This window comes from Equus caballus, chromosome 14 (genome assembly GCF_041296265.1).
Source record: "Equus caballus isolate H_3958 breed thoroughbred chromosome 14, TB-T2T, whole genome shotgun sequence".
Lineage (NCBI taxonomy): Eukaryota > Metazoa > Chordata > Mammalia > Perissodactyla > Equidae > Equus > Equus caballus.
Window position 1 is genome coordinate 19089128 of NC_091697.1, and position 15873 is coordinate 19105000.

A 15873-nucleotide genomic window follows, 5' to 3' on the forward strand; every position below is an offset into this window, starting at 1 on the left:
GAGACAGACACACAGAAACAAAGAGACTAAGAGAGAAGGACAGAGTGTGTGCCAGAGACAGTCGGGGTCAGACACACATCCAAAGAGGAAAGAAACAGACTCAGGGAGCAGGAGAGGGAGGGAAAGGAGACGTGGAGAGGGCCAGTACTGCGCACACCCAACGCTTAGGAGGGGTCTCCGCCCTCAGGACTGCGTCTCATCCCTCCCCCCAGAATCCTTAAATCCTGTCTCGCTCGGGCCCTCCGCATCTGTCACAGCCGTGTCCTGAACGAGGGCGGCTGGCGCAGGTGAGTGTGGCTACAGAGGGTGCCTGGCTGTGCGCTGGGGATGGGCCAGGAGGGCGGGCGGCCCAGGGCTGTCGGGGAGGACTGGAGCGGTGGAGACAGCGGTCGGGCGGGGGGACCCGTGTGATAAGGTTCAGAGGCTGTGAGAACGAGGTGGAGGCCTGGGAAGGCTGGCCGAGTCCTGTCCCATCTATTCTCCAACTGGCTCAGCCGACATTTATTGCGCTCTTCCCCTCTCCCAGGACCCAGGGCTCTCCCTCTGCCGGGCGCTAAGAGCCCTGTCTCTTCCCCTCCCCGCCCTGTCTTCCCTCCGCAGCTGGCGAGCCGATGGCCCGGCCCCGAAGCGCCCGCGCGCCGCCGCTCGTGGCGCTGCTGCCGCCGCTCGTGGCGCTGGCGCAGGCGGGCGTGGCGGGCGCCGCGGGCTCGGTGCGCCTGGCGGGCGGCCTCACGCTGGGCGGCCTGTTCCCGGTGCACGCGCGCGGCGCGGCGGGCAGGGCGTGCGGGCCGCTCAAGAAGGAGCAGGGCGTGCACCGGCTGGAGGCCATGCTGTACGCGCTGGACCGCGTGAACGCCGACCCGGAGCTGCTGCCCGGCGTGCGCCTGGGCGCGCGGCTGCTCGACACCTGCTCGCGGGACACGTACGCGCTGGAGCAGGCCCTGAGCTTCGTGCAGGCGCTGATCCGCGGCCGCGGCGACGGCGACGAGGCTGCCGCGCGCTGCCCGGGGGGCGGCCCCCCGCTGCTCGCCGCGCCCCCCGAGCGCGTGGTGGCCGTGGTGGGCGCCTCGGCCAGCTCCGTCTCCATCATGGTCGCCAACGTGCTGCGCCTGTTTGCGGTGAGGGCCGCGGGGCGGTGTTCGGGGTCCGGCGTCTCGCGCTCGTTGTCGCCCTCGGGCTGGGTGAGGTCCAGTCTTCTTGCAGAAATCACTCTAGTTCACAAAGATCAACAGCTGCTTCGGAGGAACCCTGTCCGCTGGGCCTGACGCAAGCCTGAGGCTCAGCCCACCACGCCACGCCGGCCTCCCTCGTCTGCACAAGACGAGCCCTCTGTATGAATCAAAGGAACCTCCTGGGCTGACAAGGGGACCCCTGCACCCCCACCGGAGGTGGATGCGGCTGATGCCGGGGCCGATTGGCTGGAGCGGCTGGGCCTTTAGCCCCCACTTGGCGCCTTGCTCGAGCGCCCTTGCTTTGGGCATGCCCCGCATAACCGTGCGTGGTGGTCCTGCCCCCGGGCCCTGTGGAGAGCTCTGGGTGACGAGGCGCAGGCTTTCCCCGAAACCAGGGCCCTCTGTCCGCTGGGGCAATTGGATACGCCCCTGGCTGCGACGGGGGCAGGGGCAGCGGACCCCCCCATGCCTTGTACCGCTCTGCTCTTTTTTGATCATCATTTAAATTCAGTTCCAAACTGTCTGCCCTCAGTGGTCTCTCCAGGAGCCTCTTTCCGCAGTGCACGTCTCCAGCGCCCCGCCCTGTGGGCGCTGCCTGGGGGGCCTGCGGTGCCCTCAGCTTCAGGGAACTGTTTTCTGTGGGGGGCAGTACCTTCCTTACAGTCTGGGGAACAGTGACTGGAGGGGCATGGGAATCAGGGATTAGGGCCTTCGGCGTAGGTGTCTGGGGGTTTCCTGCCATTCCCTGGGACAGTTTTGCTGGGGTTCCATGACCCGGAGGGGTCTCTGTCCTCCCATCTTTCTGTGAACAGAGGAAGGTTTTGCGTCCATCTGGCTCGGGGCAGGGACTTCTGTTTCTGGAGGGTTTCTCTGATTCTCCCAGGAGTGGCCTCGGTTTCTACCCAGTGCGTAGTGGGTAGAGGTTTTATCTGGGCCCCCCCTCCATTATCTGCATCCATTTAATTCCCCCCACCCCAGGTCCTCCTGGACAGTAGTGTTGGTGTGGAGCACACAGACCCACCTTCTAGTTGGCGCTGAGAGAAGTGTGTGGCCTCCCAGTGTGTGTGTGTGTTGGGGTCTCTGTCCCCTGCCCTGCCTGGAGCTCTGGTTTCTGTCCCCCGTTTGCTGTGTCTGCCCCCTGCAGGTTGAGTGCAAAGACCTCAAAGTCAAGGGCCAGCTGGGGACCATAGCAGAGGGAGCAGGACGAGTGAGCCCCGGGCCCACTGCCACCTGCTGGCCCAAGACTGAGGTGGTGCTGCACCCCAGATTTTAGACACTGGCTGCTAATTCAAAGATTAAATAAAGACAGTGCACAGAATACAACCTTGGGCCGGATATGGCTCCTTGGGGGCCGTTTTGCAACCCCTGGTCCAGAAGCAAAGATGAGGCTTTCCGAGGCCACCTCCCGGCCGCAGTGCTGCGGGCGCCGGCTTTAAAACGAGTTTCCCCAGGAGGCTCCGCCTGTGCGGGCAGGTCCCTCTGCACATTAGCTGCGGTGTCCGGGGCGCCGGAGCAGCTGGCTGCGAAGGGCGCTGTGGCCAGACGGCCTCTTTCTGCTTCCTTTCCTCTGATTTTCCCTTTTTGTCTTTCTTCTTGTTTTTCTCTTTCAGTCTCCTGGTCTCTCTTTCCCTTCCTCTTTCCCTCCTTCCTCTCTCTCCCTCTTGCTCGTCCCCTCCCCTTTCCATACTGTCTCCACACTTTCTTTCTCTCCTGCTTCAAACAATCCTCTCCCCTAGACGAGCCTCAGTCCACTCCTTCCAGAACCTTCCCCTCTCTGACCTTCACACCCCCTCCTGCTCTCTCCCTTTTGCTCTTTGGCTTGTGGGTGTGCCCCTCTTTAACGTGGTTCTGATTCACCCGCTCTGCCACCCCGCCTGCTGCTTCCTCGCCTTCTGCTCCCATTCCTCTCCCCTTTCGCACTGTCCCACTTCTCCTGGATCAGCTCAGCCATAATCCGCTGTCAGTCACTCTAACGCACACACATAAGCCCAGCTCCAAACAGACCCCTTCGCCAGGCCAGACACAGCCTGGAATCAAATGCCCCTGCCCAGCTACTTTCCAGGGGCTGCTGCCCACCCACACAGAGCACCCCTTTGTGTGAATTAGGAAATCATGTCCTTGGGGGCAACAAGGATGTCCCTTTTCCCTGGGCAGATGCAGCCTGTGCTGAGGACCGGACTTGAGCCTCACTTCCCCTTTGCTTGGGACACACCTGCACAACTGTGTACCCTCTGCCGTGGACCCTCGGACCTCCCATGTTCCATCAGACCCATTCAGAAAGTGCAGATCTTCCCCCACAGCTTCTGGCTTCTCCATGTGGCAGTTCCAGCTGGCCCTCAGCACCCTAACCCCAAACTTCCGTGTCCCCACCCGTGTGCGGGACCCCACTGCCTTCCCTCCCTAGGACTGACCCTCCATCTACAGCTCAGGTGTCCTTCGCCCTCCAGATACCCCAGATCAGCTATGCGTCCACGGCCCCTGAGCTCAGCGACTCCACACGCTACGACTTCTTCTCCCGCGTGGTGCCGCCTGACTCCTACCAGGCCCAGGCCATGGTGGACATCGTAAGGGCGTTGGGATGGAACTACGTGTCCACACTGGCCTCTGAGGGCAACTATGGCGAGAGCGGGGTTGAGGCCTTTGTGCAGATCTCCCGTGAGGCTGGTGAGCTGGGGGGAGGGGCTCACCACAGAGGGGTGAGCCAGGGGCTGTTGGACAGGGCAGAAGCCATGAGATGGGGCACTGGGTCCATGGCGGGGGGCCTGGATGGTGCCCCCTGTGGGCAGGTGCCCCGTTCCTTTGGAGGACTCAGCCCCTGCAATAGTCATGGGTGATGGCAGACCCGGTGGGTGGGCGGGTAGATGGGATGAGAGCTGACTTCAGCATCCCCAACACCCAGGGGGCGTCTGTATTGCCCAGTCCATCAAGATTCCCAGGGAACCAAAGCCAGGAGAGTTCAGCAAGGTGATCAGGAGACTCATGGAGACACCCAATGCCCGGGGCATCATCATCTTTGCCAACGAGGATGACATCAGGTGGGATGGATGGCGAGCTCAGTCCCGGTGTTCTGCAGGGGCTCTCCTTGAAGCCCCTGCCGCCTCTTCTCACACATCCCCCAGCCATGCGCATCCTCCCGTCCTCCCTTTCCCTCCTTCTCAGCCCCCCTCATTGCCCTGCCCCCATGCACTTTTCCTGCTGCCATCTCTGCCTGGTGCCCTCAGAAATGAGCCAGTCCTGGTCTGGGTGGAGATGCTCCGAGCCTAGCCTAGGGAAACACAAGAAAGCGTGTCTGTTTTTATAATTCACAGTGCGAGAAAGACCCCTGGGCAGACCTGGTGCAGAAAATGAGCTGTGAGGGAAGGCGCCCGGGGCCAGGAGAGGGGGTCAGCAGGAGGCCACGGCCATGGCCGGGCCTGAGCCCAGTAGGAGGCGCTGCGACAGAAAGGGAGACCCTTCTTCCAGGCAGCGTGACGTGGGCTACAGTGCAGACGCGGGAGGCAGGCCTGGGTCAGAGCCTAGCCGGACCCTCTACTGCCCGAGGAGCCCAGGCCAGTGTCCTAAACACGCTGCAGCCCATTTGTCCTGAGGAATGAGGGTCTGCTGAGGTGCAGTGGGACAGGTGGAGGGGAAAGAGCTGGAGGAGGGTCTCAGGCCCTCACTCACCCACTGCCCTGTTCCTGCCAGGAGGGTCCTGGAGGCTGCACGCCAGGCCAACCTGACTGGCCACTTCCTGTGGGTCGGCTCAGACAGCTGGGGAGCCAAGGTCTCACCTGTCCTGAACCTGGAGGACGTGGCCGTGGGGGCCATCACCATCCTGCCCAAAAGGGCCTCCATTGATGGTGAGTGCAGGGTGCCCTCCCTCCGCAGCCCCACCCCCCGGGGGTGCTCATTGTCCCCACCTGGAAGAGTGTGCAAAATCCAGGTCCCTTCTAGGGCCCCCAGATTCTAGGATTCTGAGACTCTGACTATCCTCCAGGCAGCGTGTGGAGGAGCTGGCAAATGAGGAAGAGCCCCCCTGCACAGGGGGAAGAACTGTCCGTTTCCGTCTTTGTTTTGTTTTAATTCGACGCCTGTCTTCTGGTTGTGCTGAAGGCACTCTAATTTGAGGGTGGGGTGGGAGGGAGAGAAACAAGGGTGTGGGACACACCGTCCTGTTAACCAGATGGTGAGCCCCCCACCATCCCGTCTGTGAATACCTGGAAGAATTCAGCGGAGATGTCCACTTTACAACAGGATTGCGCATTTTCCCAAAGGCTGAACTGCAGACACCTTGAGGAGGTGCTTCAGGGCTATTTTATGAAGCACAGACCCTTGGAAAGGCTGAGCCCTGAATCCAGGGGCTCCCAGCCTTTTGGGGGTGTACATCGTCGCACTCTTTCTTTCCCTTAGAATGCATTTAGTTACAAGTGACAGTCTAGATTGAGAGTGGTTTTAGCAATAAAGTCAATTTTGTCACAAGACAAGAGGTCTGAAAGTAGGCGACTTCAGGTTCGGTGATGTTTCAATGATGTTTCAAAACCCTGAGCTTTCTCCCCACTTCTGTTCTACCATCCTCTGTGGTTGCTATGTATCTTCATGATTGTGGCATCTTATTCACAAAGTGGCTGCTGAAGCTCCACCCATTACATCTTCACAGCATCATCCTAACCAGGAAAGAAGGGGCAGCTTAAAGGTCGTTCACGTGGTCAGGCTTTGAGTTTTCATCAGGATGCAAATTCTATCCTGGAGCCCCCAGATGGCTTTGAACTCACCAGCCAGAATTTGGTCACATGGGCACTCCTAGCTGCAAGGGGAGCAAGTGGTGAAGAGACACAGGAGAACCACGGCTGGCTCAGACACTTGCCACCGTCCTCCCTCCTTCCTTCCCTCTCAGGATTTGACCAGTACTTCATGAGCCGCTCCCTGGAGAACAACCGCCGGAACATCTGGTTTGCCGAGTTCTGGGAAGAGAATTTTAACTGCAAACTGACCGGCTCAGGTACCCTGTCAGATGATTCCACCCGCAAATGCACAGGTGAGAGCTGCCCCGGGCGGTGAGGGTGGTGAGGGAGGGGGTGGGAGGCCAGGCTGGGCCCTGGGGCCAGGCACATTTCCTCCGGGCGTCCCTAGGACAGGCGAGGAACGCATCGGCCGGGACTCGACCTACGAGCAGGAGGGGAAGGTGCAGTTTGTGATCGATGCTGTGTACGCCATTGCCCACGCCCTCCACAGCATGCAGCAGGATCTCTGCCCCGGGCACACGGGCCTGTGCCCGGCCATGGAGCCCACCGACGGGCGGACGCTGCTGCAGTATATTCGAGCGGTCCGCTTCAACGGTGAGTGGGCGCCAGAGCCTCTGTGTGAGTGAGGGCAGCTCGCTGGGACGGAGTTCTCTGTGGGAGTGGGACGATGCGGGACCGAAGGGACGGAGAGGCAGGGTGTCCAATGGGGTCCCTGGGCCTGAGAGCTTGAGGCTTGAGCCGAGTTCTGGGGACCAGTTTTAACTCTCCTGCTTCCCGGGCTGCAGCACCCCTGCCTCAACTTGCAAACTTCAGGTGTTGGGGAGCTTCTCTGTGGCCTCTTCTGTCTGGAGCCTCAAAGGGTTACACACAACTCTCTCCTCCATGGCACAAGCTTGGAGGCCTCTGGACTCGGGGCACGTGTGGGCCCAGCGCGGGCTGTGCGCAGGGGGCATATGCTGCCCACTCTGAGTGTCGGGCTCCCACATGTCGCCCCAGCTAGGCCCTGCAAGCTGGAGCACAAGGTGCGAGTGGGATGCGTCCCCCTGCTGCCAGGAGAGGGCCTGGCACACGGTCAGGGCGCCAATAAGGGCTGCTGAAAAGGCCCACGCGGACTCGGCCGTGCTCCTGGTTTGTGGGGAGATGCTTCTTGTTCGATTCCTGTCCTTTATGACAGTAAGAACTCTGTTCTTCCGCCCTCTGTTGAGCAGCTTCTCTCTGCTGAAGTGCGGCTCCACGTCACGGCAGACCAGCTCTATAGGCGGGGGGAACAAGCCTCTAAAACAAAGAAAGCCGATCGTTCAACTGATCAATCAGTGCCAACACTCAGACCTTTGTCCAAGTCTAAACTCATCCCCTCGCCTGGACAGTTCAGCTCCTCTTTCTTGTTTCATTGTGGTAACATACGCAGAGCATAATACTGACCATCTGACCCATTTTTAAGTGTACAGTTGAGTGGTGTACATTGCTGTGCAACCAATTTCAAGAACTCTTTCCGTCTTGCACAACTGAAACCCTGTCCTCATTAAACACTAACTCCTCACCCCCCCAGCCTCTGGCAGCCACCATTGTCCTTTCTGTCTCTGAAGCTGACTCTTCTAGGGACCTCATATAAGTGGAATCACACAGTATTTGTCCTTCTGTGACTGGCTTGTTTCACTTGACATACCACCCTCAAGGTTCCTCCGTGTGGTAAGTGTGTCAGAATTTCCTCCCTTTTTAAGCCTGAATAATACCCCACTGTGTTGATGGACCACATTTGTTTATGCCTTCAACCCCCAATGAACACTTAGGCTGTGTCCAGCTTTTGGCTATTGTGAAGAATGCTGCTCTGAACGTAGGTGTCCACATATCTCTGAGTCTCTGCTGGCAGCTCTTTTGGATATAGACCTAGAAATGGAATTGCTGGATCAGGTGGTAATCTGTTCAGTTTTTTGAGGAGCCACCATACTGTTTTCCGCAGTGAATGCACCATCTTACATTCCCACAGCAAAGCCTAGGGTTCCCATTTCTCCACGCCCTTGCTGACACTTGTTACTTGTCCGTGTTTGACAGTGGCCGTCCTAACGGTGGGAAGGGGCATCTCGCTGTGGTTCTGAGTTGCGTCTCCCTGATGATGTTGAGCATCTTTGCATGTGTGTTTGCTAAGCTCTTCCTTCGTCCTGGCTGGGCCTCGGCCTCTCCGGGAGGCTGGCTCTGATGGGCTGGAGAACCAGCTGGGGCTGACAGGCTCTCCCTCCAGGCAGTGCGGGGACCCCTGTGATGTTCAACGAGAATGGGGATGCGCCTGGGCGATACGACATCTTCCAGTACCAGGCAGCCAACGGCAGTGCGGGCAGTGGCGGCTACCAGACTGTGGGCCAGTGGGCAGAGGCCCTCAGGCTGGACGTGAGTGGCACAGGCTGAGCTCCGGGATAGGGGGGCAGCCCACGGTTCGCGGAGGAGGAGGTCACAGGTCCGTGTTTCCTGTGTCCCAGGTGGAAGCCCTACAGTGGTCAGGAGACCCCCACGAAGTGCCCCAGTCTCAGTGCAGCCTCCCCTGTGGGCCGGGAGAACGGAAAAAGATGGTGAAGGGCGTGCCCTGCTGTTGGCACTGTGAGGCCTGCGATGGGTACCGCTTCCAGGTGGACGAGTTCACGTGCGAGGCCTGCCCCAGGGACATGAGGCCCACGCGCAACCACACGGGCTGCCGCCCCACGCCCGTGGTCACTCTGACCTGGTCCTCCCCCTGGGCGGCCCCGCCCCTCCTCCTGGCTGTGCTGGGCATCGTGGCCACCACCACGGTAGTAGCCACCTTCATGCGGCACAACAACACACCCATCGTCCGGGCCTCTGGCCGCGAGCTCAGCTACGTGCTCCTCACCGGCATCTTCCTCATCTACGCCATCACCTTCCTCATGGTGGCGGAGCCCGGGGCTGCTGTCTGCGCGGCCCGGAGACTCCTCCTGGGCCTGGGCACCACCCTCAGCTACTCCGCCCTGCTCACCAAGACCAACCGCATCTACCGCATCTTTGAGCAGGGGAAGCGCTCCGTCACGCCCCCGCCCTTCATCAGCCCCACCTCGCAGCTGGTCATCACCTTCAGCCTCACCTTTGTGCAGGTGGGTCCTCAGGCTCCCAAGGTGACAGGGCTGGCAGTTAGGGCCTGGGGCTGGGGACATGCTGTCTTCCACTTTAGAAATCAGAGAGTCACTTTTTTCTATTCTGGCTCCCATGTGAAAAAGAAAAAAAAAGCCGCAGGAGATACGACCCTCCTGTTCTCCTGTAACCAGAACTCATTTAAGAGCAGCCATGTTCCTCGGCCCCTTCCTTGAAGGAAAATGGGTAGTAAGGCTGGGAGTGCTAGCATCCAGCTATTTTTCTGTAAAACAATGAAATTATGTTTATAAACAGAACATACTCTTCCACAATTTGGCTCCCGTACAAAAATAGGGCAAAGAACTCTCTGATGAATTTTCCCCCAGCAAAGAGTCTGTCTCCATCATGGGAGTTCCTGCTGCCCGTCACTGGGGTGGCCTGGAAGAGAGGCCTGGGCTCCAGGCTGTGACCGTGGAGCCGGCATCCAGGTCCACAGAGGGCCAGGGTATCACGATGGATGTGTGGCAAAAGTAGGTTTCCCTTGGGGTTTTCTCTAAGACAGTGACATCGCAGCATCGGAAATGACTCCTTTGGTCTGGACAGCACTGGATGTTTTCTGTGCAAAGGGTACTAAGAGAGAGGCATGTGTGACATTGCAGAGCCAGCCCAGTTCTCAGGGCCAGGCCGGGCTCTGCTCATCTAACACCACATGCTTTCTACTCCACGCGAGACCGTATCTGCCCAGCCTGCACAAGCCACGTGCGTTCCCGGCCACGGGCCTCGGTCCCTGCAGCTCTGCAGACTGCAAGTGCCCATCTCCCTGCCGAGAGCAGGGCCTGGGCTCCCCTCGGGCCCAGAAGCTCAGGCCCGCACGTGCTGAGAAGGCCACTCCCCGGCCCCGCCTGAAGCCCCGTGTGCCCCTCCTCCGCGATGGAGAAGCTTAGCTGCATTCACTGCCCGCCCAGCACACCCACGGACCTCCTGCCCCCACGCTCCTGTCCAGGAACAGGAGGGTCAGCCTCCTGGGTTCCTGACCCACATGATGGACGGGAAAGGGGTGTTGTTGCTTTCCTTGGCCTGGGCGGAATGACCGGTGGCCTGGTCCTGGCCCTGTCGTCACCTGTGATGCACCTGTTCCTAAGCTTCGCTCGTGTCCTGTATCTCGTAGGAGTTGGTTGCGTGTGCTGGATGCTAATTCTCTGTCTGTTACCTGGGTGGCAGAGTCTGTGGGGTACCTTTGGTTGCAGTCCTGCGTATCACAGCCCTTGGGTTTTGGTTTCTCATGGGCAGCGTTTTTGCCTGTCTAGAGCCTGTTCTAAGTGGAGCTGCCAGGCTGCCTTCCTGGACAGTGGGCAGGGTGTTACTTGATAGTCCTTGTTCACAGAGCTGCTGCCTTTGGCAGAATCACAAAAAGGTGCTCCTTCTAGGGGTAAAAATTATTTCAAAACGTCTCTTCCTCCAGGATTATACAGCCCTGTTCCAGGTGCACAGTCCGGTACTGGAGTGTTGGTTAGATTTCAGGCCCACCTGCCCACCCCACAGGTCAGGCGCTCTTGTGCAATGAACGACCTGCACAAACATATGGGGCAGCCCTTCCAGGGTCCTGCCTTTATGCAGGTTTCTTACTTCCTGCTGAACAGCTTCCTTGGCTCAAAGTCATGTCTCCTGTCACTGTGAGGAGATTGGTTCTCCATCTCCTCCCTGTTAGGGCTTGTGTCTGACTCTGATAACCTCCCAGGCTGCCTGGCATTAGCTCACGTTCTTACTGCGCTCCATCAAGTGCCTCCTTATTCTGAGCGTCACTGTGCACCCACGGATGGTCTGTTCCATCGCTCAGCAGTCCTCTGGACCGGGAGAAGGACGGGGGTTTTCAGGAGCTGGGGTTGCCATGTTGCTAGACGGGATCAAGCTAGTGTTTTTATATGTACAGACTGGAGATGATACTGCCCACCTGGAGGGCTGTGAGGAAAGAACACCTCTGCCGCCCGGCCCTCCCCAAAGCTGGCACGGTGTCCTCACAACAGATTACAAGGTTCCCGTTCTATAGAGGGAGAGATGGGTTTAGGGCCCTGATTGTAGAGCCTCTGCGTGCAGTCAGTGCGCTTTGTGAGGCTCAGTCTGCAGTTGGTAATGGCTGGAATAGGGGACGGGGACATCCAGGGGCCCCTTACCCAACCAGCCCCAACAGTGCCAGCACACACCTGCACTGCAGCCCCTTCTTTTCCCTGGCCGTGTCACAGCCTTTGCCTGGCGGTCCCCTCCTGAATGGCCCTCCCCTCTCCATGGTGGCTCTCTCAGGCCTGAGCATCCCACTCAGTAAGCCAGGAGCCTCAGGGGACCCTCACCTGCCAGAGACCTCGGTCAGCGGCTAGGCTGGGTGTGCCTCTCATACGGTGTTGGCTCCTGCAGGTGGTGGGAGTGATAGCGTGGCTGGGGGCCCAGCCCCCACACAGCGTGATCGACTATGAAGAGCAGCGCACGGTGGACCCGGAGCAGGCCAGAGGGGTGCTCAAGTGCGACATGTCAGATCTGTCCCTCATCGGGTGCCTGGGCTACAGCTTCCTGCTCATGGTCACATGCACGGTGTATGCCATCAAGGCCCGCGGCGTGCCCGAGACCTTCAATGAGGCCAAGCCCATCGGCTTCACCATGTACACTACCTGCATCGTCTGGCTGGCCTTTGTGCCTATCTTCTTTGGCACCGCGCAGTCGGCTGAAAAGGTAACCTGGTCCCTGTCCGCGGGAGGGCTCCGTTGCTCCCGCTGCCTTGCACGCTTGCTTGGGGGGTAGTTCATTCGTGGACTGACTTGTTCGCTCATTTGTCTTTGCATCTCCTTCTGCTTGTTCGCTCAGCCTCCCCCTCGTCCTTTGTTTGTTCATTCATTTGGGCATCCACGCCTCTAGCTTGTTTTTCTTCAGTGCCTTCCTCAGGTGCTTTATGTCTGCCGATCTGTTGATCCGTCGGCCCGTCTGCTTGGTTGTCGGCCCGTTGTCTGTTCACGTGCACAGCTGAGCGTCTGTTACTCACCCCTGTCCTCCGTGTGTGCCCAACTGCTCCACTGTTCAGCCTCGGTCCGTTCATTCATTTGTACAGTTGAAGCCACGTTCATTCATTCATGGACATGCTCCAGACCTTTTTAGGCACATGGACTGTTTCCCCAGGTGTCATTCTCTGTGAATGATCCCCTTGCTTCCCTCCGTCGATTGTCCACTCAGTCCCTGTCGCTCACCCTCCTCCTGCCTACACCAGAGCCACACCATGACTCCTTCATGAGCCACTTCTTCACGCCTCAGAGCCTTTGCTCATGCTGTTGTCCTTTTCTAAGTGCTCACTCCCATTCACCGGGGGAAACAGACTCCCCTCCAGGCGACATGGGGGTGGGGGTGGGAGAGAAGAGGCCTGAGTCCCACCTGGTCCCTTCCTCCATGGCTCAGATCTACATCCAAACCACCACACTGACTGTGTCCTTGAGCCTGAGTGCATCGGTGTCCCTGGGCATGCTCTATGTACCCAAAACCTACGTCATCCTGTTCCACCCGGAGCAGAACGTGCAGAAGCGGAAGCGGAGCCTCAAGACGACCTCCACAGTGGCAGCCCCACCCAAGGGCGAGGACGCCGAGGCCCCCAAGTAGCGAGTGGGGTACCAGTGGGATGGCTGCTCCTCTCCTCCCTTCGTTTCTTTTCCTCGCGTCATGGTGGAAGCTGTGACGACTGCAGGTCTGCAGTGAGCCGTCAGAGACACGGAGTCTGTGAAGGCCGTGCCCAGGAGGACAGGGCTGGCCTTCAGAAGGACCTGGGCCAGGCGCCACCTTTATCCCTGCTTTTCTGTGCACGTCGGCCTCAGACTTCCTGCTGCAGACCAGACTTTCTGCTCACGGTGGAAAGAGCCCCCGAGAGGATCCTTCTGCAGGGAGGGCCTGACCCTTCACCCCTGGCCTGAAGTTCAGAGGTCACGGTGAAGCCCTAGGCTTGCCCTGTGTGGGTGAGATTTCCCCCATCAACCAACCACAGGAACCTGGGGATTGGGCCGCATGTGAGATGTGTGGACGTCAGAGTGACATACAGGGTCAGCAGGGGGAGGAGCAGCTTCCAGGAAAGGAGACCTGCGGGTCTGTGTTGGGGACTGAGTCCTCTGGGTTCAGGGCAGCCTTCTGCCAGCACAGAGTGGTGGAGCCTTGGGTGGGAGCCTGTGAGGAGGATGGCCTGCACAGGACGGGTGAGCAGAGGGTCTGTGTGCCCTGGGAGGTTCCTTTGTCAAGGTCTTTTCCTCGAGATCTTCTCCCCTGGGCTCTGGGGGATGTCACACCTAGAGGACAGCGTTTCCCTTTCCCACGTGCACTCCCTTAAATGACTCTGAACCTCAAGAAAATCAGATGCGCTTGTGTGGGGTTCGTGGGGTGAGGATAACACGACAGCCCTTGGCCGCCTCGGGTGCCGGCGAGGGACTGTGTCAGGACCGCCAGGCTGGGACCAGTGACAGAGGGAGTTGTGTCCACGGTGAGGATTGATTCCAAGTGGGTGACTCAGGGTGGACGCCTGGACTCTCCCCTCCCAGCGCTGACTGGGAGGCCTTCATTAAAGGAAAGGCGAGCACGAAGCCAGAGGTGCTTGGACTCCAGACGCACGGATCTTCACTTATCAGGAGGCTTTTTTCACAAGTAGCTTGGTTTGAGTTATGGAATTTTATTTCCCTGGAGTAAAACTGAAATTTTTTAAATTGGCTCTTTTTATTTATCGGTACGAACTCTGTAGTATCTAATGTCTGGAACTGATTTTGAAGCTCAGCCACACTTCATGCCACATAGAGACTCCCCGAATACAGAGCCTCTGGGGCCTGATAATTTTGACCTCGGGACTGGGGGTCGGCATTCTTACGTCAGCAGGGCCTCTCAGAGCCACACTGCTGGTGGACAGACCCTCCTTCCCCACGCTGGCTGCATTCCCAGGGTTTCTCCGCAGTGTGACTTACGAAGGTTCATTTATTGCTGAATGCTTTCCAAAGTTCCTTCTTTCACAAGGCTTCTCTCCTGTGTGGGTTTTCCGGTGTATAATGAGGTGTATTTCCTTGCTGAAGGCTTCTCCACATGAGTGTTTTTATAGAGTTTTTCTCCTATATAAACTCTTAGAAAGTCAGTGAGCTCTGATCTCCAAATGAAGGTTTTCCCGTGTTTATTGTTTTCTTGGTGTTTCTCCCAGTATGGACTGTCTGATGGGCAGTGAGTCTTGACTTTTAGTTAAAACTTTTCCACATGTTTTACAGTTTTGTGGTTTTCCTTATTCTGAACTATGTAAGTTAGAGCTCAGGTGATTTCTTAGTAAAAGCTTTTCCACATTTAGAGGGTTTCCCCAGAGCGAAGTTTCTGACACAGAGGCCTGGCTTCCTGCTGCAGACTTTCACACCCGTCCCCCGCCCCATCATCACTTCCTGCCCTTGATGTGAATTCTCGGATGCACAGCGAGTCCCGTCTTCTCCTCAGGGGCCTTCTCCCGTCAGTCCATTTAGAGAGGGTGTCCACAGCATGCACGGTTTTTTGTGCAGTGGGGACCCTCTGTTCCTAAAGGCGCACCGTGTTTTGTACACGCGTGAGGCTTCTTTCCTTTCTGAGTTCTGCAGTGTCTGCAAAGGTTTGACTCCGGGGAGGGCATTTCCACATTCAGTGTGTACGGAGGCTGTCTCCCCCTCTGCGTTTCTTTGACATTCACTGGGGGTTGAGGGGTTTCCCAGGCTATCTGCATAGTTTTGCCTTCTCTGATGTCCAGTCAATCAACTTGAACCGCTGGATAAAGGTTTTTTCAAATCTGTGGACTTTCTAAGGCATTCTGACGGTGCGGCTCCTTCTGGGTTGGATGAGAATGGGGCTGTGCTGGGCGGCTCTCGCGCATCCCTTGTCCTGGAATGGTTTCTCCCCGGGAGGATCGTGTGCTCCAGTGACGACGGGCTTCTGGATTGGTGCTTTCCCACACGACAGTCACAGCATCCTCTCCAGCAGGCGTTCTCTAAACACAGTAAGATTACATTTTGATAGAAGCTTTTACTCAACTATTCGTAAGCGTAGCACTCGTGTCCCGTGTATTGAGCCTTCTATCACAGGGCCTTTTTGATATTAATTCTGTTACTATGCTTTTGCACTGGTGTGAATTGTTGACACATTTATTACAGCTTTGTCACATTTAGTACATTTTGTCTTCTTTGGGAATTTTCCTCAAATTCATTACATTCATTGTTTCTCACTTTACTCAGTGACTTCTTGTTAAATAAATGTAACTTTTCCCAGAAGTTTGACTTGGGCTTTCTGTTGCTTTTTTATGTGGTTATCAACTTGCAAGATTCCTTCTAAAATGGAATAAAATGCACAATTCCAAGTGAGTCTTTCCACCATCATTTTTTTTTTTAAAGATTGGCACCTGACCTGAGCTGACATCTGTTGCCAATCTTCTTTTTTTTTCCCTCCTTCTTCTCCTCACAGCCCCCCAGTACATAGTTGTATATTCTAGTTGTGGGTCCTTCTGGCTCTGCTATGTGGGACGCCGCCTCAGCCTGGCCTGATGAGTGGTGCCACGTCCATGCCCAGGATCCAAATCAGCAAAACCCTGGGCCGCCGAAGCGGAGCTCGCGAACTTAACCACTCGGCTACGGGGCCGACGTCTCCACCATCATTTTACAGAATGAAACCTCTTCAGAAATATTCAGTTATAGTGACATCGTTGTTTCCAAATAAGAAAAATTCCTGTGTGTCAGTATTTTTCATCTTTTGGGTTTTGAGGGGGGAAAAGCTGCTGCAGGTGGACAGACAGACAGAGTACTGACAGCGATGACAAGTAGGCTGGGAGTTTCAGAGATGACATTTCAACCTGTGGAGCAAAGAGTAGAACCTAATGAGATAAGGCTCTGAAAGGGGGGAGA

At 57.4% G+C, this 15873-nt stretch overlaps 1 protein-coding gene across 4 annotated transcripts; it reads left to right on the plus strand.

The window, feature by feature from the left end:
* Positions 1-500: 500 nt before the first annotated feature.
* Positions 501-15246, plus strand: GRM6 (glutamate metabotropic receptor 6). 4 transcript variants are annotated; one of them, XR_011425411.1, is made up of 11 exons: positions 501-1118; positions 3620-3836; positions 4072-4207; positions 4857-5011; positions 6046-6186; positions 6287-6487; positions 7102-7582; positions 8133-8278; positions 8368-8991; positions 11378-11689; positions 12404-15246. XR_011425411.1 is itself a non-coding variant. In XM_070233721.1 (10 exons), the coding sequence occupies exons 1-10, from the start codon at positions 612-614 to the stop codon at positions 12599-12601; spliced, it is 2526 nt and encodes an 841-aa protein (XP_070089822.1). In that variant the 5' UTR covers positions 501-611; the 3' UTR covers positions 12602-15246. The 4 variants fall into 4 exon arrangements, 2 of the variants coding, with proteins under 2 accessions (XP_070089822.1, XP_001916969.4); XR_011425410.1 differs by lacking the exon at positions 7102-7582 and having other exon boundaries at positions 8120-8278; positions 12515-15246; XM_070233721.1 differs by lacking the exon at positions 7102-7582 and having other exon boundaries at positions 12515-15246.
* The last annotated feature ends 627 nt before the right edge of the window (positions 15247-15873 follow it).

Bases quoted from the DNA above. Each gene is read 5' to 3' on its own strand.
- GRM6 (XM_001916934.5), top strand. From the start codon at position 612: ATGGCCCGGCCCCGAAGCGCCCGCGCGCCGCCGCTCGTGGCGCTGCTG. The intron at 5,012-6,045 runs GTGAGTGCAGGG...CTTCCCTCTCAG, and splicing joins CAAAAGGGCCTCCATTGATG to GATTTGACCAGTACTTCATG. The intron at 11,690-12,403 runs GTAACCTGGTCC...TCCATGGCTCAG, and splicing joins CCGCGCAGTCGGCTGAAAAG to ATCTACATCCAAACCACCAC.